Below are 22,023 nucleotides of genomic sequence, written 5' to 3' on the forward strand. Positions count from 1 at the left end.
ATATATATATATATGTATATATAAGGGTTATAATATAAAACGCTAATCCTATTTAACCTAAACACACACACGCCACAGCTTAAGCCCCGTGGTTTGTTCACCTGCCCTAGCGTTCCCTCCACGCCATGTCGAGGTGACTCCCTATTCGCTCTCCACAAAGCTTCTTCTCCCTCTGCGTCTGAAGTGTCCGTCCCCTTTGACCCTCGCGACTGTATGTTGATTCACTTCATAGCTTCCCTTTGCAATGTTTGCGGTTACCTGAGCCTTCCGCGCTCGTTTCCTTTAGTTAGCTAGGCACTGCGATGCCCCTTCATCCATCGATGATATTACTACGCTCCCTCCTCCTCTCACTCTAGTTCTTCTTCTTCTTCGGGTATAAAACCCCATGGGGGGAGGTCAGATAAGGGGTTACGAAAATTTTACGAAAATTTTGAATCTGGGGGAGGTTCTGCCGAAATCTCTGCTCGGCTAAGACTTGGTGCTTGAGGGTGTCGGTTGAATAACGTCGCGGATTCTTTCTCTACGATTTAATTTAATTTAATTATGGATATATATGTGATTATAACTTTATAAAAGAGTATTTTTAACTTTGGAAAATAATGTTTTAATTTAATTTATATATGCCTATAATTTGGGAAAATAATATTATTTTAATTTAGAAAAGTGAGACCGAATGGACCTCATATATTTGATAGTTTAGATGGTTGAGCACGATACCACAAATAGTACAATATCCTGAATGATAAACATATCATTTGTTAATAGACTTAACCACTTAAACTAAAAAGTTTGTGACGTTTGTTTAGTCTGCAAAACTTTTTATATAAGCTGACAAGTTCCCATATTTAATACGGGAGACGGGTCCGTTTGGGGCAGCTTATAAGTGCGGGCGGCGTTTTCAAAACTCCGTCGTACCGTTTGGTTTGCGCGTTTCGTCAGCTTATCCGAAACTGCGTTTGAATTTTTACACTAAACGCAGGTCGCAGGTCGAACAGCTCGCGGGCCTCATTTCAGAATAAGCAGCTTATCCTGAAACACACAAGCTGCCCCAAACGGACCGGGTTTATATTAAGCTGAGTTCTTAAGTTCCCTATAAAGGCAAACTCCAATAGCTAACTACATCTTAGGCAATTGAAATCACCTAAGAAGACTCTCGATTAAGATTAGTAGTTCTGTCTTCAAGATTTCAAAGTTTGAGTTTCCAATGTTGGATATAATAAAATCAAAAGAGAAGAGTTCAAAATAGGAACAGTTATTTTTAAGAGTCAAATAAGTGAAAGATAGAGGATGTCACAGATCTGAGGGGGAACCTGGTGACTTCCCAACTATCATACTAGTAGGCTTTAATTTTGAAGAGATATTATTTGATGTTTCATCCTGACAATTTTATTATTTATGACTCACACTCGCACGATACATGATTGTGCAAATGACCTAGGAAGATAGGAAGATTTACGCGGAATCCTAAAGAGAATTAGGATTTAGGGTTTGTTTGGAGCTGCTGCAGCTTATCCAGCTTATCCAAATAAGCAGCTTATCCTACTAAGTGGCTGATCAACAACTTTTCACGGCTGTTGATCCGCAGCTTATCCTGATAAGCTGGCTGGCTGTTTGGGGCAGCTGTTTAAAAACATCTGATTTGCAGTTGTTTGTGAATAAATGATCATTCTGCCCCTGTTAAGTAATGTTATTTGTATCAGAACTGTCTTGGCAATATATTCGATACTGCAGAAACAGAAAAGTATATTCTTTTTTTGAGAGTGTATCCATGTTTTGAATCTTCTTATTTTTTATCTCTAAAAGTGTCATCAAAACACTTTCATCATCGTAATAGTTGTTTAGCCATTGTGCAGGTGTTATGGAAAAGATTTGGTGCAACTTTAAGCCAGAAAATAATTTTTGGATACACACAAACAATTAGCAATTATAAATCTGATCAATACAAAATTTATTAGAATTTGAACTGATCATACATAAGATTAGAAACCATACATATAACATTTGATTGCAGGAGTGTAGGGAGGAACGGAGGAGCGGAACGCAAAGTGTAGGGAGGAGTGGAGGAGCGAAGTGCGGGGAGGAGTGGAGGGGCGGAGTGCGGACCAACAGAACGAAACCTGCCTGGGAAGGGAACGACGAGATCGCGGCTCTCCTCGATTCTTCCTCTTCTTCTATTTATCCCTACCACAAAGCTTCCTAGGAAGGGAATGACGGGATCGCAGCTTTACATAGACCACCGAAACTCCCATCTTCATCCTTGTGCTCCGCTCCTATCAGAAATCCGCCTTCTTCTGAGGTCGAGGGCAGCAGAGTAAACAATCCTGAAAGAACGAGGGACACAGTCCCGATGGGTCGACCCCACGTCCCGCATTTATTAAGAAATTAAATACGCCCGTTTTCAAAACGCTGACAGAAAGTCTGAAACAAACAGAAAGACGACGTTTTGAAAACACCGCCGCACTTTTAAGCTGCCCCAAAGAGTTAAGACTTATGCTACTCAATATGATTATGCAGAGGTTTAAAGATATAATGAGAATTTACGTCGTGCTAGACGAACCACCTTGAAGTCCTATAGATTTGTTAATGTTTAAACTAAGGGAAAGTTTAGCTGAAGTAAATCTGTTCAACTGTTGAGTTGATCATCCCCTAAAGTTGTCCTCCACCTGCCAGCTTCCTCGTTTCGCTTCCTAGAAAGGCTACTCCAAGCTCCTTAACATATCGATCATAGGTTCGGGGTTTTCGTGTGGATAAATATACAGTTGTTAGGTCAGTGGCTCGCTATAGGGTGCCTCCTAAACCAGGTGTTCTATTGTCCTCTATCATAAAGACCCCTGCAAGTCTATAAAAGCAACATGAATAATAAAAAAGAAACACGCTACGAAGCGCAGTAAACAATAAACAGTAACATCGCAAGCATCAACTATATGCATACGCAATAAAGTGCGGTAAAGAAGAACGGTAAGAAAAGAAAGGCAGTAAAGTGTGCAGTAAAGAAAGTAAAATGTTATAATATAAAACAAACATGTATAATTGACGGGTTTGCGACTCCTGTAAATGGGGTCGGTGTCGCAGGTGAAAGTAAACGAATTTAGGCCCTGCTTGGGGCAGCTTATTCGGGCGGTGGGAGTTTTGAAAACGCCTCATTCGCATTTGTTTCGCACGTATCTCTCAGCGATACAAAATCGTTGAATGCCATTCCTTCATTATTCGCGAACAGCCTTCAAACCCTGCTTTCCGCGTTACGTTCGAGCGTATTACCCTCCAACCCCTCGATCAACCTCCTCTCCAATACTGTGCTCTTCGCTTCTCCTCTCCGATCTCTCCTTCTCTCGCGATTTTCTCCCAAGTCGTCCCGGTTGCAGTCCAAGGCGGAGATCGAAGCCGGCTCCAGGTGAGGATACCGTACCCTTCTCCTCTCCAGTTGCGGTCCAAGGCGGAGATCGAAGCAGGCGGAGATCGAAGCCTTCTCCTCTCCGATCTCTCCCAAGTTGTCACGATCGCTTCTCCTCTTCGATCTCTCCCAAGGCGTCCCGGTCGCTTCTCCTCTCCAATCTCTCATCTCCAATATCGTGCCCTTCTCTTCTCAACACCCTACCCGTCCACTGTAAGCATTTTTGGTGGAGTGAAAAATCCTTGCTTTGTCTAGATGTATCATTTTTTGTTCATTTATGAAGTTAATATATACATATTTGCTATAGAATGTTGTATGAGCAAGATTATAAACTTGTAGAAATTTATGAGTTTTCTTGGACTATTTTTGAGCTTTTTTTTATCTAGATTATTTTTTCTAAACTTGCAAAAATCGTTTCTTTGTCTAGACTATTTTTTAAAGCTTTTTTTATGAGTTTTCTTGCAGAAATTTATTGTAAACATGCAGAAATTTATGAGTTTTCTTGCAGAAATTTATGAGTTTTCTTGGAAATGTATGAGCAAGATTATAAACTTGCGTAAATATTGCACTTGCACATACTACAAATCTCTATGATTTGAGACATCTGAACTATAATAGTTTGAGGCATTTGTTTTATATATTATTTTCCATATACAGTTATGTTGCAAACAACTTAACCAAACAGAAGCAAAATGGTCATTATCCAACAACAGCTCCCAGTAAGCTGTTTTAAATAAGCTGCCTCAAACAGCAAGCCAGCTTATTCTAATAATCTACAGATTATCAAAATAATCTTGCCTCAAACAGCAAGCCAACTTATTCTAATAATCTACAGATTATCAAAATAATCAAATAACATTATTAATAATCAACAACTACCCCAAACAGACCATTAATGGAAAATTTAATAGGTGGCAAGCATGCATTTATACAAATAGGAATGAATAGCAAAAACATCACCTAAAAATCTATAGGAAAGCCACAAATTACCAATGCTAACTCGAAGAAAACCATTAGAAATGCAAAGAAAATCCGAAGGAAATCACTAGTGATATACAAAGAGTCGAATAAAACCGTATGAAACGTATGAAAAATCCGAGGAAAGAAAGAAAACCGTAATCATTCGGGTCAGGGTAGGCTCAGATTTTAGTTATTCTCGATGGACTTCAAAGGGAACCATCGATCATCCGTATGTATAGAGTCAGACATTCAACTAAAAATTTCCAACAATACAATCTTAGGAGGGTAATCCTTAACCCGGTACAGGTAATTGACAAGTAGATAATCGGATTGTATTACATAAAGTTTATATTTTGGCATGTATATAGGCTTCACGCATATGAGCAAAATTTATATCTATTTTTAGTAGTCAAAATATTTTGTAAATAGCGTATCTGTTCTTATCGTTGTATTTTTTAAAAAATTTGATTGTCCACAAATCGTTCACACTGTCGGCGTTGTATTTTTTTTAAAATTTGATTGTCCACAAATCGTTCACACTGTCGGGCTAGGATCGTCAGCAGCCGAAGAAGGCAAGGGTCCTCGCTAGTTTAGTGTCAGTGAATAATATTATCATCCTAAATTTTCACCGAGTCCCTGGGACGGGTACCGGTGTCGTAGTATGCGATATTATTTCGTTCTACCACCGGATTTCTTTATCATCAAGGCCTTAAACCCCAAAAAAAGACTGTTCAACTTACGACCTTGTTTGATGGTTCATATATAGCCACAGCTATATATGCACACTTATGCTTCAAACATAAGCACCTAAAACCAAACCAAAAAGCAAGGAAAAGAACCGAAAATAAATAAATAAAAAAAGAAAGAGGACTAACCCGCCTCTGACACTAGTATATGGAAAAGGACAAAACGTTAGGAGGGTTAGCCTCAAATATTCACTTAATAAAAGACCTCAAATAAATAACAAAATGAGCACTCCTATCAATAGCTAACTCCTTTCTAAATCGTCGATGTGACAAATCCAAAAAGAAATGTATCGAAAGGCCTCAATTGCTAGCCTAAAATACCTCCAAAAGACACATTTTAAAAGATCCCAAGTTGCTCCGATTTGAATGCAAACCTACTCAAAAGCCGCACTTCGAAAGGGGCCCAAATTGCAACTAAACTCCCCCAACAAAAATCAAAAGGGTCTTGCATTGCAGTCAATTCAGCCCAAAGGACCGGGCATTAAAATTCTTTCCAAACATCAAGCAAACTGATTCTCAGAAAGGGCACTCGAATTCTTCCAAACAACAAAGATTAAAGTATTTAATTCCATCTCAAACCACCAGGTATACTGAATAGGGCCCACAAGGAATAAATCCCAAAATGATCAAAAAAAGAAGCATCAGCAACTCTCGGGTAAAGATAGTAGGCAAAGAATAAACCCAACACAACACAAGAGAATACCAATCAGCGAATCACGAGTGAGGGGCAGCAGAGGAAATAGCCCAAACCAACACAAGAGAGCTCCAACCAGCAAGTTTCGGGTAAGGGGCAGCAGGGCAAACAATCCAAAACAACACAAGGAAGCACCAACAATGGTCTCAAGTAGAGCCAACAGGGAAAATAACCTAAACCGACACAGGGGAGCACCAACCAGCAAGTTTCGGATAAGGTTGGAGCTTCCCTGTGTTCTTATTTATTCCTTGTTGCACCCCCCCCTGTCGATAAGGGCAGCAAGGAACGATCTAGCAAAGAAAAAAAAAACGCCCAACATATAAGACCAAGACAGCACTTGAACCACATAGCAAAAAAAAACAAAAGGGTGGATGGCATAATCACACAAATGTAATAAGAACAAAAGAAAGAAATTCTCACATTGCATAACACTTTGAATCATTACCACTTATAAGCCTAACACTCTCAGCTAAACAAACAACATGAAGTAGTTAAATCAGACTTAACAGAAATGCTAAAGCTCTAAACATTCATAGCAACTGATAATATTTTCAAAATGAAATTCCAGGTAAGGCAACCAAGCTCATGCATATATAAAAAAAAAAACTTGCTCAAGATTTTTATCCCTTCGAGCCTGTTCAGCCTCTGTCGAGAAGAAAAGAAGAGCAGAAAGGAGAGAAATTACCTTGCTCAAGCTTCCGAAAGAAACAAAAGGGAAGTCACAGAACCCCCAAACACCAAACCCTCGAGCAGCAAGTCCTAACCGAGCAGAGATTTTGATAGAACCTCCCCCAGACTCAAAATTTCAGCCAACCCTAAAACCCTTCCCCAAGAGGGGTTTTTATAGCAGAGGAGGGGAGGAGAGGAAATACCATAACTTACCGGAGGTGAGGCAACCCGAGAGAAAAACAGGAGAGAATGGAGACAAAGAGCAAGGGCATAAGGCATCTGGAAGAAGAGGTTTTGCCAACGAAGTGCTTCGAAGAGGCAGGCTCCACGAGTCAAACTTACCCAAGTAGGAAATTAGAAGACCGCAAAGGTCTGCCACCGTGAGGGATGAAGCCAGTGAAGCGTCAAGAAGATGGATTCTCGGGCAGGGGATGTCAGGGTCAGGAGTCAACTCTCCATCACGTGAGGGAGAGGGAGTTCGGGTCGAGGGAGGGAGACCGGCTAGGGCTTCACGTATCAAGCAGGGGGAGTTGTGAGAGGCGTAGGCAAATTGTAATTTTGGGATTTTAGGAAATAATTCTCTTTTATTTTATTCAAATATTAATCTTATTTAAACTTCCTCAATTTTCGCACGTTCCATATGCGTACGAAGCCATAGTGAAATGGGTGTCCTCCCTAGCTAAAGTCGATGTTGTGGACGTGCCGGCATGGTCCGTTTCGTCATCCGGGATCGTCTGGACAAACTCGTCGACAGTTGGGTCAAAAATACATCAAAACAGTTTTTTCTTAAAATTTTAATTCGTGATCGATCGTTTCAGCAATTTATTCAAGTTTGGTCAATCGTGAAGTCTTCTACAGGTGCAGATGACGTGAATTTCGATATTTATGTGTATCGAGCGCGTGAATTATGGTACTCGCGCATCATGAGAGCACGCGGAAGTCACAATAGGTTTTCTAAGGTTTTAGATCCTATGGGTACTCAACTTGAGTTTCATTACGTTAGTTTTAATTGACTCAACCAAATGTTGAGGATTTAGAATCATTCATATGAAACTGCAATGACTCAAGAATTAGCTTGAATTTCTAGTTGGTGCGGGTCCCAGACTAGTCCTCTAAGAGAGTCCAACAAGAAGTCCTAAGTCTAGACCCTAGGCTCTAAGAAGAAGAAGAGACCTCACCAAAAATGAGGTCAACAAAGGGCTGGATGTTTGGGAGTTATGTGGCTTTCTTCTATTTCGTTCAAAAGCTCGAGCAAGGTAATATCTCTCATTTTTGCTCTTCTTCTCTACTCGACGGAGGCTGAACAAGCTCGAGGGGATAAAAATCTTGAGCAAGTTTTTTTTACTTAAAAAAAGGAAGAATATATATATATATATATATATATATATATATATATATATGTATATGCTATAGTAGGTCATTACAAGAGTAGCATTTCTGTTAAGTCTGATTTAATTACTTCATGTTGTTTGCTTAGCTGACTTATAAGTGGCAATGATTCAAGTATTATGCATGTGAAGACTTCTTTCTTTTGTTCTTATTACACTTGTACATTTATGTCATCCACCTTCAGTTCATGTGAAGTTCAGAGGTTGTTTCAGCCCCTATAAGCTTGTTGTTTTCTTTGACGATTCGTTCCCTGCTATCTTTACCCGCAAGCTGCATTACTTGGGCCTGCTTGATGGTTCTTGGGCTGCATGTGTGCAATGTTTTTTTTTTTTTTTTTTTTTTTTTTTGTCCTTTTGGTTGTGGGATTTTGGAGCTGGTTTGGTGGATTTCTTGGCTTCGGTTTTATGAAAGGTTTGGTGTGTTTCTGAAATTGATTATTCATCGGTTTTGGTGCTCCATTTGTGGGAATGATGTAGAGGCTTTTTTAGCTTTGTTTGGTTTTCTTCTCTGTTGCCCCTTTATTCGAGCCATATGCATATGTTTACTCATTGCTTTGGGGCTTAGTAGAATTGTGATGATGATTGGTTCTTTTGGTTGGTTTGGATACGTTATGTTACCGTTGCCCCACTTGAACTACATATGGTTGGTTGTTTGTTTTTGGGGGTTTTGCAGGCTTATTCTTGTTGTCCATGCTTGAACAGTCCCCTACTTGGCGCAATTGCTGTTGTTTTCTTGTTGGATTGGGATTGTTTTCCCTGTTGGCTCTATTCAAAACCATTGTTAGTGTTCCCGTTGTTGTTTTTGGTGGTGCACTTGTTGCCCTTACCCGAAACCTGCTAGATGGGTTCTTTTGTGTTGATTTTGGGTGGTGCTCTTGCTGCGCTTACTCGAAACCTGTTAGTGGAACATCCCTGTGTTTATTTTGGGCGGTACCCTTGTTGCCCCTTATCTGAAACCTGATGGTTGGTACTCCTGTGACGATTTGGATTGTTTTCCCCTGTTGGATCAATTCGAAGTCTTTATTGTGGCCTCCTTGTGTTGGTTTTGGTGGTGTTTTTTTTGCTCCTACTTGAAATCAGCAGTGTGGGTTCTCTTGTGTTGGTTTTGGTGATGCTTTTGCTGCCCCTACCCGAGAGCTCTATTCGAGACCCTTGTCGGTGCTTTCCTGTGCTAGTTTCGATTGCTTTCCCGTGTTGGATCCAATCGAAATCATTATTGTGGTCTCCCTATGTTGGTGCGGGTTGTTCCTTTGCTGCTCCTGCCTGAAATCAGCAATTTGGGTTCCCTGTGTTGGTGTGAGTTTTTGCCTTGCTGCCCCTACCCAAAATCAACCAGTTGGGTTGTTGAGTTTGGTGGTCCTCTTAGCCGCCTTTATCCCTAATTTACTGACCTTATGGTGGGTTTAAATGCTTTAATTCTCGTGGTTTTGGGAAATCGAGTATCTTCTTCGAAAGCCAATTTGTTTGATGTTTGGAAAGAGTTTCAATGCCCAGTTCTTTGGGTTGAATTGACTGCAATGCAAGGCCCTTTTTATGTTTGATGGAAGAGTTTAGTTGCAATTTGGGTCCCTTTCAAAGTGAGGCTTTTGAGCAGGTTTGGATTGAATTGGGAGCAACTTGGAATCTTTTAAAATGTGTCTTTCTGAGTGTTTTGGGCTAGCAATTAAAGCCTTTCGATACACCTCTTTCGGATTGTTACACCGGTTGTTTGGAAAAGAGAGCTAGTTATTGATAAGTGTGCTCATTTTTCTATTCATTGGAGGTGTTTTATTGAGTGAATATTTGAGGTTGACCCTCCTACCGCTTTGACATCCTTCCTATACTAGCATTGGAGGTGGGTTAGTCTTCTTCTTTTTTCTTATTTATTTCTTTTCAGTTCTTTTTCCTTGCTTTTTGGTTTGGTTTACGTGCTTATGTCTGAAAAATAGGCGTGTATATCTAAGTGTGGTTATATGTGAACCATCAAACAAGGTCGTAAGTTAGGCGGTCTTTTTTTAAGACTGACCCTCCTACCGCTTTGACCTCCTTCTTATACTACCTTTGGAGGTGGGTTGGTCTTCTTTTTTTTTCTTATTTATTTCTTTTCGATTTTTTTTCCTTGCTTCTTGGTTTAGTTTTACGTGCTTATGCCTGAAACATAAGCGCGCATATATAACTATGGTTATATGAACCATCAAGCAAGGTCGTAAGTTGGACGGTCTTTTTTTAAGGTTTAAGGCCGTAATGACAAAGACATCTGGTGGTAGAGCGAGATAATATAGCATCCTACGACATTAGGACCGGACCCAAGAACCAGGTGAAAATATAGAATGACAATATTATTCACCAACACTAGATTAGCGAGAACTCTTGACTTCTTAGGTTGCTGGCAGTCCTAGCCCGACAGTGTGACCGACATGTGGACAACTAATTTTTTAAAAAATACAACAATAAGAATAGATACGCTATTCACAAAATATTTTGACTACCAAAATAGATATAAATTTTGTTTATATGCATGAAGTCTATATGCATGCCAAAATATAAACTTTAAGTTCGATTGTCCACTCGTCAATTATTTGTGCTAGGCTAAGGATTGCCCTCCAAAGATTGTATTGTTGAAAGTTTCTAGTTGAATGTCGAGCTCTATACATACAGATGACTGGTGGTTGCCTTCGAAGTCTCTCGAGAATAACTAAAACCTGAGCCTATCCCGACCCAAATGCTTATTGTTTTTTTTCATTTCCTCGGATTTTTCGTACATTTCATAGAGTTTTATTCGAGTCTTTGTAGATCACTCTTGATTTCCTTCGAATTTTTTTTATATTTCTAATGATTTTCTTCGAGTTAACATGGGTTATTTGTGGCTTTCCTCGAGATTTTCAAGTGATGTTTTTGTTATTCATTCCTTTGTTATTCATTCCTATTTGTTTCCTACTTGTATGAATGCATGCTTGCCACCTGTTAAATTTTCCATTAAACTCGTTTACTTTCACCTGCAATATTGACCCCATTTACAAGAGTAACAGACCCGTCAGATATACAAGTTTGTTTTATATTTACAGCATTTTATTTTCTTTACTGCACACTATACTGTCATTTCTTTACTTACTATTTTCTTTTCTGCACATACATATAGTTCATGCTTCTGATGTTACTGTTTATTGTTTACTGCTCTTCGTAGCATGTTTCCTTTTTATTATTTATGTTGCTTCTATAAACTTGCAGTGGTCGTTAGGATAGAGGACAGTATGACGCCCGGTTTAGGACGCACCCTATAGCGAGTCACTGACCTAATAATTGTATATTTATACACACCAAAACCCCAAACCTATGATCGATATGTTAAGGAGCATGGAGTAGCCTTTCCAAGAAGCGGAACGTGGAAGCAAGGAGATGGAGGGCGACAATCGAGACCACAACAGCGAAGTGAAGGACGATCCTCAGTTGGAATTTTCATAGAATAATAACACTCGTAGGACTTCGAGGTAGTCCGCTTAGTGGGACATAAATCCTCACTTTCGTTTTAGGCCTTTGCACCACTCTATTGTGCATTATAAGTCCTAATTCTCTTTATGATTCAACCGTCGTTCGGTACGATGTAAATCCTCTTATCTTCCTAGATCATTTGCACGATCGGATATCGTGTGAATATAAGTCCTAAAATTTAAAATAAATCAACAGAATTTAAATACTAAATAATATCATTTCAAAGACATAAAGTCAAACACTATGATAGTTTGGAAGTCACCGGGGTTTTCTCGGAATCGTGACCTCCCCTACTTTTCGTTCATTTGGACTCTTAAAATAATTGTTTCTATTTTGAGCTCTTCCCTTTTGATTTTTTTATATTCAACATTGGAAACCTAAACTTTGAAATCTTGAAGACAGACCACTAATCTTAATCGAGAGTCTTCTTAGGTGATTTCAATTGTCTAAGATATAATTAACTATAGGAGTTTGTCTATATAGAGAACTTAAAAACCCAGCTTAATATAAACTCTATTTAATCTCTTATGTTAAATAGGGGAACTTGTCAGCTTATAAAAAAAGTTTCGCAGAAAAAAGGTTTCGTAGACTCTTTAATTTAGGTGGTTAAGTCTACTAAGAAATGATATGTTTATCTTTCAGGATAGTGTATTATTTGTGGTATCGCGCTCAACTATCTAGACTATCAAATATGTGAGGTACATTCGGTCTCACTTTTCTAAATTTAAATATTATCGTTTTTTTTTTAAATTATAGTCATATATAAATTATATTGAAACATTATTTTTCAAAGTTAAAATACTATTTAATAAACTTATAATCATATATATAAACTAAATTAAATTAAATCCTAAAATAAAAAATCAACAACATTTATTTGGCCGACATATATCTCTTGGGATAATTGGGCATATGATTATCCTGAACATTAACTACCTGAATCATGCCCTTCATTGCCTCATCATACAATCGATACCCTGTCTTATATATTACAGTTTATTATCTGTGGTGGAGGGAGAAAGAAAAACTCCATGCATATAACTTAATCAACGTACACAATTTGTGTCATAAAAGCACTCTACTAGTCACACAAGAATCTTACATCAATTATAATCAATCAATAATAATTAATTACACATTATAGATTCCATTTATAAAATAAAGTTACACTTATATCAATTAAAATTTGATGAAAAATATAATCATATCCAATACTAATAAATGTTAAATTATACATATTATTATCAAAAAAAGATTAAAAACTAATGAAATGATTAAAAGTTTTAAAAACTATGAGAAATTTTATCAAAAATAGAATTGGCCATAAAAAAGGTTGAAAATGGCCCATTTCAAATTTATTATGACCTATTTTGACTTCCTATCCCTATGGGCATCTGGGCTTTAGTTAATTGATTGGGTCGGTTTAATGAACTATATGTATCGCCTCCCATATAAAGTTATCCAACGGTTCATAGGCTAACTTTTGCAGTGCCTTCCTGATTTTCCAAGTATCATTTGATGGAGCTTTGCCTTTCTAATTAATCAAAAACCTATGCTCGACATTTTTTATACTACTTTGACAATGATGCTTTCAACATTCAAGTAGACAAAAGTAGATTGATGCAATATGTGAAAGTAACAATTGAATTATAAAGCCCTTGTGTAGAAAAACTAATAAGAAATAATTGATGTTCAAACATTCATCAATAAAAAAATATATTTTCAATGTTAAAAATAAGATTAATAAACGTATTAGGAGGCAAATCTAAAATATACACAATAAAATTGATCTTTCTACTACTTCGAAAAAAATGAGTCCCTCGTATACAAACAATAAAATTGATCTTCCTACTACTTCGAAAAAAATGAGTCCCTCGTATACAATTTCTTGTACTTGGTTCGCATATAGCATTTAAGAAATATTTGAATCATAAAAAAAACACATCCATAATACTCTTGGTCATTTATTTAATATATACAATGTCAAAATATTTCATGCAATTTTAACTGACTTTTAACTTGGTCATGTATATTATATACATTAACATTGTCATAACCGAGTCCAAGCCCCGGTTGTGTTAGGTAGATGTGAAAAGTAAAAGGTTGTGTTAGGTAGTCGACTGCAGCGTAAAATTTGTCAAAAAATCAGGACATGAATTTTTTTTATTATTGTGTAAATGTTAGGGCGTCCCCTAGAAGCAACGCGCTAGATGGTCTGAACACAGCGAAAAGTGTGCAAGGGTTGCTACACGAACGCCCAGATGTAGTGTCAAATAAATAAGTGTTCCCACATTACAGATGGATACGGGTAAAGAAGTAGATTCATAAACCTATGATTATGATAGAATCTTAGAGTATAGATACTCTCACAGGTAAATTAATAGAATTAGTTTATATTATGATTTATAGAAAGAAAAATATTTTATGTACTCAAGAAACTAATTGGGTTAGAGAAAATGCTAAGAAGATTGATAGCTTAGGTTTTAAACTTTGGTACTCAGATAAGAGTCGCACTAGAAATGATGTAGGTGTAATTATAGATAAGAGTTTGAAAGATAATGTTGTAAAAAAAATAGAATTTGAGATAGAATTATAGTCCTTAATATTGTTGTTGATACTAAGATTTTTAATATTATAAGTGCTTAGAAGGTTTATATATAGGTTCCAAAAAAAAATTATTAAATAACCTAGAAAAATTAATACAAATAATACCACTTGGAAAAAAAAATTTACTACATAAGATTTAAATGGACATGTCGGTATAGTGGTGAAAGATTTTATAAATATTCATGGTGGCTACGATTTTGAAGTGATTAACGAAGAAATTAGAGTCATATAAGATTTTGGTTTAACGTATGATTTTGTTATTACTAATAATTTCTTCAAAAAAAGAGATGAGCATGTTACTATTTATAAGAATGGATCTAATAAAAAACAAATTAATTATTTTCTTATAAGAAGAGAACGTAAAAAATGTAAAGATTGTCAGGTTATTCCAAGTGAGAAGTTAAGTACTCCACATCAATTATTAATTCTAGATTTTAAGAATAAGAGTTGTAAAATAAAGGATACTAGGAATTATTGTCATATTTTTATATGGGGGCACTTAAAAGACACAAATAAAACTATATTTATGAGTAAACTTCAAGATTTCAAGATTTGGGATGTTCATGAATAAACAAATTCTATGTGCGATAAAGTAACGAGCACTATTAAACAAGTTATAAAAGATGTACTTGGAGGATCAAAAGAAAAATTTTATATAATTAAAAATAGTTGAGGGTGAAATAATAATGTGCAAGAAAAAATAAAATGTAAGAAGTTATGTTATAAAAATTGGTTAAAATGTAAAAATTTAAAGAATTAAGAAAAATATAAAATGTCTTGTAAGGAGTCTAAGAGAACAATCTATGATACTAAAAATTTTATTTTGGTGACCTTTATAATATATTATATGCTAAAGAGGGTGAAAAATATATGTATAAACCAGTCAAACAAAAAAAAAAAAGTAAAAATTTAACTTAAGTAAAGTGTATTAAAGATGAAAATCAAAAAGTATTTTTTCTTAGAAAAAGATATTCAATGTAGGTGGTTGAGTTATTTTTATAAACTTTTCAATAAAGTTTCTAAAAATACAATCAGCCTTAGTGATCTTAATATCATTAATAATAATAAATTATTTCATTGTTACCATCACATTAGTAAAATAAATGTTGAGGATGCTTTAAAGAAAACCAAGAATGAAAAATTTATAGGACCTGCTGATATCACAATTGAAGTGTGCAAATATTTATGAGATTTAGGAGTTTTTTGGCTTTACTAAACTCTTTAATATTATTTTAAAAACTAAAAGATGTCTGAGGAGTGGATGAAAGATATATTGATCCCCAGTTTTAAGAATAAAGGAGATGCACAAGAGTGTACAAATTATATAGGAATTAAGTTGATGTGTCATACTTTAAATTTGTGGGAGAGGGTAATTGAACATAGGTTAAGACGTATTTTAAGACATTACAAATATTTCTCATAATCAGTTTGGATTTATGTTAAACAGGTCTACTATTGAAGCTATACATTTATTGAGAGGTCTGATGGAGAAGTACAGAGAGAATAAGAAGGATCTACATATGGTTTTTATTGATTTAGAAAAAGCTTACAATAAGAATCCAAGAGATATCCTTTGGAGAGTTCTAGAGAAGAAAGTTGTTGATATGGCTTATATTCAAGTTATTAAAGATATGTATATTAGAGATGTTGCTTGTGTTCGAACAGAAGGAGGATTGATCGAATATATTCCTATTTTAGTTGGATTACATGAGGGATTGGCTTTAAGCCCATATCTTTTAGCTTTACTTATGGATGTTCTTACCGGACATTTACAGGAGGATGTACCTTGATGTATGTTTTTCACTGATGATACCCTTATTCTGGATAAGACTAGAGAAAAAACTTAGGAAAAACTTGAATTATGGAGTTCTAGATTGGAGTCTAAAGGCTTTCGTTTGAGTAGAACTAAAACTGAATACATTGAATGTAATTTTAATAATAGTAGCTCTGCTGACAAAATGGTAATATAGATTGGGATGTTATTAGTAGAATTAAATTTGGTTGGTTGAATTGGAGGAATACTTAGGGTCTATTGTGTGATAGAAAAATATTGTTTAAACTGAAAGGAAAATTTTATAAGATGGTGGTGAGACCTGAAATACTCTATGGCGCAAAATGTTGATCTTTAAAAAATAAGCATAATACTAAGTTAAGTGTTGCCGAGATTAGAATGCTTAGGTGGATGAGTGCCTTTACACTTAGAGATAAAATGCAAAGTGTCCTTGATAGGTTTGGTGTAACTCCAGTAGCGAACAAATTAGAGAGAGTTGTCTTAGATGGTTTGGTAACTTTAAATTTCGATCATCTATTGATCCGGTTAAGGGAGTAGATGTTTAGATTCGATTTATGTTAAAAAAGACAAAGGTGTGCCTAGAAAGACTTGGGCATATTGTATAAAAAATGAACTCAATTTATTAAAATTAAATAAAAATATGACACTCAATAAGACGCAATGGAGAAAAAGGATTCAAGCAGCCGACCGCACTTGGTGGGATAAAGGCTAATTGTTGTTGTTGTATGTAAATCATATATATGATGTGCAAATGCTGCAATAAAATAAATATAGAATAAGATGGCAAAGGACAAAATCCATACACCTTTTAGGGTACAGTCCCTAAACAATTTCCAATGTGAATTGCCAGTTGATTTGCATGTAAGTGTAGTACCTAATAATTTTTGTATGGTATTTCAAAAATAAGAAATAAATCTGGTATATCTATCAGAAACTATATTCTTAGATAATTGTAAATAAGCTATTTTATTACGTAAGTTTTGCTACATAGGATGCATTTGTAGTCTTAGAGCAATTAATGAAATGAACCATTTTGAAAAATATCAATCCAATAGTATATTATTATAGACACAAATAGTCCTAAGAATATCAATAAAAACTACACAAATCAACCCAATGAGTTGATTGGACGGAATGAGAATGGTATATAACAATGCATTATTTAACATTTTCCCCATTTGGCATGTGCCACATTGGCCATCAATACTAACAGTATTGTTTCATAAAGAAGGCCAGTAAAACCAACATTCATGCCAGTGTATGGTTTTATTCCAACCAGCATGATCTGCCATGCCAACATGTGTTTTCCAAAGAACAGGATCACGAAGAGAGGTGAAAAGCCTATTATTTTTATACATGTAAAATCTGACAACATATAAGTAGCAAAGGAAAATATGACATATCCTTGTGATCATAAAAAATCATGAGAAAGTTAGGAAAAATACAAATCATGATGTATTTTGCTACAACCATGCACATAAATGTAGATAGAAGCTAAAATTAAAAAAACATAAGATAATGCATTTGTTGGTTTATTGTGAAAACAAGTATTTTTCAAGAGAAAAATAAAATCTTGAGGGTTCAATTTACAAGACATGTCTATTATTACCTAACATCATTTAAATATTTATATATTTTAAGGTTTGATCAGAAATAAGAATAAGTAGAGTACCTTTATTTAGCCTTTAGCCTTATTTAACTTCTCCCTAAAGTAAATTCAGGTTTTGGGTGGGACTCGATTTTGAAGAGATTTGGAGTTTTGAGGAGTGCAGATTATGTGTGGATACCTTCAATAAAGTTTGGAGAAGAGAGATAGCAATCAACCCAAATCATGGCAACCAAACTAGCATTGATGAATAAACGGTCAGAAAATGAAATCACAAAAAAAAGTGAAGAGCGGAAATTACAAAAATGAACTTTGACAATATTTTTGAACATCCAAACTAGTTTTCAATTATAATGAAAAATTTCCAAATACTCATTCATAAAGCTATGTAGCACGGACACGAATATGAAGATGCAACATAATTGAGAACATAGGACACAACACGTCATGCACACATTTTTATATATAAAATATATTTTTTCCCCGAATTATTTATTAAAGATATCATGAAATAAAATATGAAAAAATAAAATTTAACTTTATGAATTTATATTGTATGATGAATGCTTATAAAAATTAATTTAGAAAATTAGATATATAACAAATTTTAGAAGAAATTCTCCAACTTTTCTACTAAAATTTAAAATATTCTACAGTTACAACTTGTTTATTTGATTAAGTTTAAGTTTAACTTTTAGAAGCTTCAACACAAGCGTCACAAAGTTCGCAGGTATTTGGATCAGCATCAACGAACAATTTTGAATTCTGTTAAAGTTGTGAGAAAGAAGTAATGGTTTCCACTTTAGCCGGTGCAGGTTTGGCTTCGATAAACATAAGAGAACTACAATCCTCAACTTCGAAGAATGTCAGATGGACCTTTAATAGCCTACTTCGACAAATAGAGGGGGAATTACTGATGCTCAGCTTTGACAAAGATTGTATGCACCTTCGATGCTTAACTTTGACGAATATTAGAGAGAGGTTTGACACAACAAGAGAGGAAGCGGCTTTGACTATGAAGTATAATTAAGGCTATATGTATATTCATAATTTCCTACCTCTTGTGTCATGTTTTCCTCAAATCATATTGAACTCACGTCAGATGTGATATTAAAGTGTGTCCCGAATGTGTTGGGGCCCAAACAAAATTCAAACACATATTTTGTAGTGTTAGACAAGCATCTGGCGTGTCGGGCGTGTCGGGCGTGTCGGGCGTGTCGGGCGTGTCGGGCGTGTCGGGCGTGTCGGGCGTGTCGGGCGTGTCGGGCGTGTCGGGCGTGTCGGGCGTGTCGGGCGTGTCGGGCGTGTCGGGCGTGTCGGGCGTGTCGGGCGTGTCGGGCGTGTCGGGCGTGTCGGGCGTGTGTTGGTGCCTGATACATGTCTGATATAGGTACGATACATTTTAAAAAATGTCGGTGCTAAATAGTCATAAAGAGAGGAACAATCCAAGAAAAAAAATTTACTCAAAAAAATGTCATTTAAAATGGATGAAAATTTAAACGGTGAAAATGAAAAATATTTCAACATCAAGGACCTATAAAACAATAGTTTCTAAGCTTTTACACCAATTGGCATCATAAAAGATAAAGCAAGAGAGAGCATAAAAGGAGAACAAACATACAACAAAGAAACAGTGTGAACCACGATAAAACAATAGAAGAAAAGAATAAGCACCTTTGTTCAAAAATTAGTTGCACAAGGTATCCATGCACAAAGCTTGGAATGATCCTTGCACTTGGCTTATATCCAAAGCATGTAGCTTCATTTCCCTCACATATACTCAAAAAAAAAAAGACATTCAAGTTCTAGTGAGCTACTAAAGAAGTAATAACCCCTAAAGAGGCTAGAGCAAGGCCCAATTGAAAATGAAGCGAATTATTTATTGTGACTCTCACTTAGGTTAATAAAATGAAAATAAAAGGCTAATGCTTCTCTCCCTCACACATACATTTGGTTTTTCTTCCCCTCAATATTGAGGCACCAGTAGACATAAAGTGCATCTTAACTCTTTAAGCACATTCATATCAATTGTAAGACAATGTAAAATGCAATGGCCCTTGATAAAGATACAAACTTTCAACTAAGAGACTGATTGCACAGGTAACCCGTAGCAAGAAAGATGATGTGACAATGAAAAGTGGATGTCAGATCATAAAATAAACTGGCCCAAATAAGGCTCAAATGCTGATTAACATCTAAAAGGATAGATTTTCAAAGCATGCGCTGTAACATATATAAATGAACTCCAAAACTACAATATAGGTAATAAGCATCTCAGCAGAGACAAACCTGGAAGTGAGGCATTCAAAAATAATAAAGAATGATTGAAAAAATAATTCAGACAAGTCCACGCCCAGATTGACAAGGTCCTCTCCTTTTAACTCTCTTCTTCATTCTCTCAGACCAATAGTTCAATGTGTTTGATGCATCAAACTTTCCTGTAAAATTCATTTTTTGTGCAAGCTCGCTTAGAACATCAGGCCTCCCAGCCCTAGAGAAATCAGCGGCTAACTTATTATAGTCCACCTGGGGGACACTCATCCCTTTGTTAATCATCTCCTCTATGTATTTGTATGCCTCTTCAGGCCTTCCATGACGTATATGTCCACCAATAAAGACCGTAAAAGAATTAACATCAGGACAAATCCCCTTGCCTAACATTTCCTCCCAAACTGCACAACCCATCTTGTAATTATTCCCATGGAAGTAAGACTTCATCAACATATTGTAAGTGTGAATCGTAGGCTCAAACCCATTTTTTATCATCTTCTTGTATATTCTTACGGCATCATCTGGCATGTTCCGGTTCGTCAACAGTTTTATCAGAGCATTATAAGTTCGAGCATCTGGCGGGCATCCCTTTTGACTCATCTCTGCGAGCAAGCTTGAAACTTTAGCCATCTGCCGAGCATTTCCAAACCCAACTATTAAACATGTGTAGGTCGCAACATCTGGCGAGCAACAAGCAGCCAACATTTCATCAAAACAGCTAACAGCCTGTTCCATCTTTCCCGCCTTACAGAGATCTTGAATTAAAATAGTATAAGTTCGGGTATTTGGCTTAGGGCCTTTGGCCTTCATGAGCTCTAACAGCTTGATCGCCTCAGACCTCCGATGCCCTCGAATCAAGCCTTCAAGCATAGTGTTGTGGGAGACAATGTCTGGCTTGAATCCACTATCAAGTATCTCATTCCATAATCTACCAGCCTCAGCCAAGTCCTTAATCTTGCAGAAACCATAAAGCAGCGCTGTGTAAGTGTGGATATCAGGATGATACTGATCCTTCATTTTGTCTAACAATTGTTGTGCTTCCTTCGCGAGCTTGGCCTTTGAAAGAGCATCAATCAAGCAGTTGAAAGTGTCCAATCCGACATGGAAATCATACTTCTTTATCAATTTGAAAATGCCTATACACTTCTTCATCTCGCGGGCCGCAGCAAAGGCCTTAACCGATATCTTAAAGGCGTCCATGGATAGAAGAGCGGCGTCCTTCCCCATCTCCTCCAGTAGGGCCACCATAGTCTCAAACTGCCGCGTCTTGCCGAGGACGCTGAGCATTTTATTGCAAGTGGTTGAGTCGTGCAAGAAGCCTGGCCGGGCGGCAGCCCACCGGAAGAAGCGATATGCGGGACGATGGGCATGGCGGAACCGGTCCAGAACAGCGACAACAAGGGATGATTCGATCTGGACTCCGATCTCGTCGAGCACCACCTCCATGTTGCGGTCGGACGAGAAGAGCTCGTCAATCACCTTACAGATCCTATCCACATCGTTGGAGTTCGGCGGCGGCGGCGGCGGCGGCGGAGATATCGAGTTATCCGATTCCGAATCGGATTCTGAAGAGGAGGAGAAAACCCTAGTTGGTTTCAGGAGGAGTGGCAACGATGGCGGGAGATGAGATGAGAGATAGGGAGGTGGCAGTATAGTTGGAGCTTGATAGTAAGGACGATGGAAGCGACGATGAGGACAAGAGACAGGAGAGCGAGGCAGGGACAAAGGAGAACAACGAAGATGGAAGGTTCCTCCCGCTCTATCGGTGGCGAGAAGCGGCGGACTTTGTCTGAGGGATCGGAGGGAATCTGGAGGGAACGGGGGGGCGATGTCATGGATATTCGAAACGGCGGCGGCAGCGGCGGAGGCAAAGGGGCGGAGACCGGAGGAAGGATTGGCATTCCTAAATAGGAAGGTCATTCCACCGCCATTAATGGTTGAGCTCAGAGGGGTAAGCTTTGCGTTGGAGAATGCAGCGTTCAGGTGAGAAAAGGCATGCTTTATGAACTATGACCATGAACTATGAGTATATATATGTGTGAATGTGTGTGATTTTATATATTATTCAGCTAATTTAATATTATGTTAAAAGAATTGAGTTAGATATTATGTTAAGGATTGGCTTTAATTATAACCACAGTTTTACACTAATATATAGAGATATAATTACTAACAAGCATAACTAATGTATTTTTTATTTGTAGAACACCAACTTGGCACAGTTTAGTAGATCCTCATATGGGGAGGTTAGAACCCCACCATGCTTGTAAGTAGTTATTATTTATTGTATATAAGCATACATTCATCATTAAGTGTATTCACTGCATTATTTCTACTAGTTTCAAGGTTTGTCGGTCATATATTTTAAATTATGTTACTCTGATTAGAGCAGATTTTGTTATTTTTCATGATGAATTTTATAAGTAATTAG

General features: G+C 36.8%; 1 protein-coding gene across 3 annotated transcripts in view; it reads right to left on the minus strand.

The window, feature by feature from the left end:
• Nucleotides 1-21,594, minus strand: part of LOC110018707 (pentatricopeptide repeat-containing protein At3g62470, mitochondrial-like) — a 32,403-nt gene extending 10,809 nt beyond the window's left edge. For 2 of the 3 annotated variants that reach the window (XR_002293377.1, XR_002293378.1), the window contains exon 1: nucleotides 19,611-21,594. Coding sequence is in view for 1 of the 3 variants with exons in the window: in XM_020716116.1 (XP_020571775.1) it covers nucleotides 19,659-21,512 (1,854 nt within the window). In the remaining 2 variants the exon portion in view is untranslated. Of the gene's footprint in view, nucleotides 1-17,480; nucleotides 17,503-19,610 lie in introns of those variants that run through there. The other variant, XM_020716116.1, reaches the window with a different exon arrangement.
• Between the last annotated feature and the right edge of the window lie 429 nt (nucleotides 21,595-22,023).

This window comes from Phalaenopsis equestris, unplaced genomic scaffold, assembly GCF_001263595.1.
Source record: "Phalaenopsis equestris unplaced genomic scaffold, ASM126359v1 Scaffold000032, whole genome shotgun sequence".
NCBI classification, from domain to species: Eukaryota; Viridiplantae; Streptophyta; class Magnoliopsida; order Asparagales; family Orchidaceae; genus Phalaenopsis; species Phalaenopsis equestris.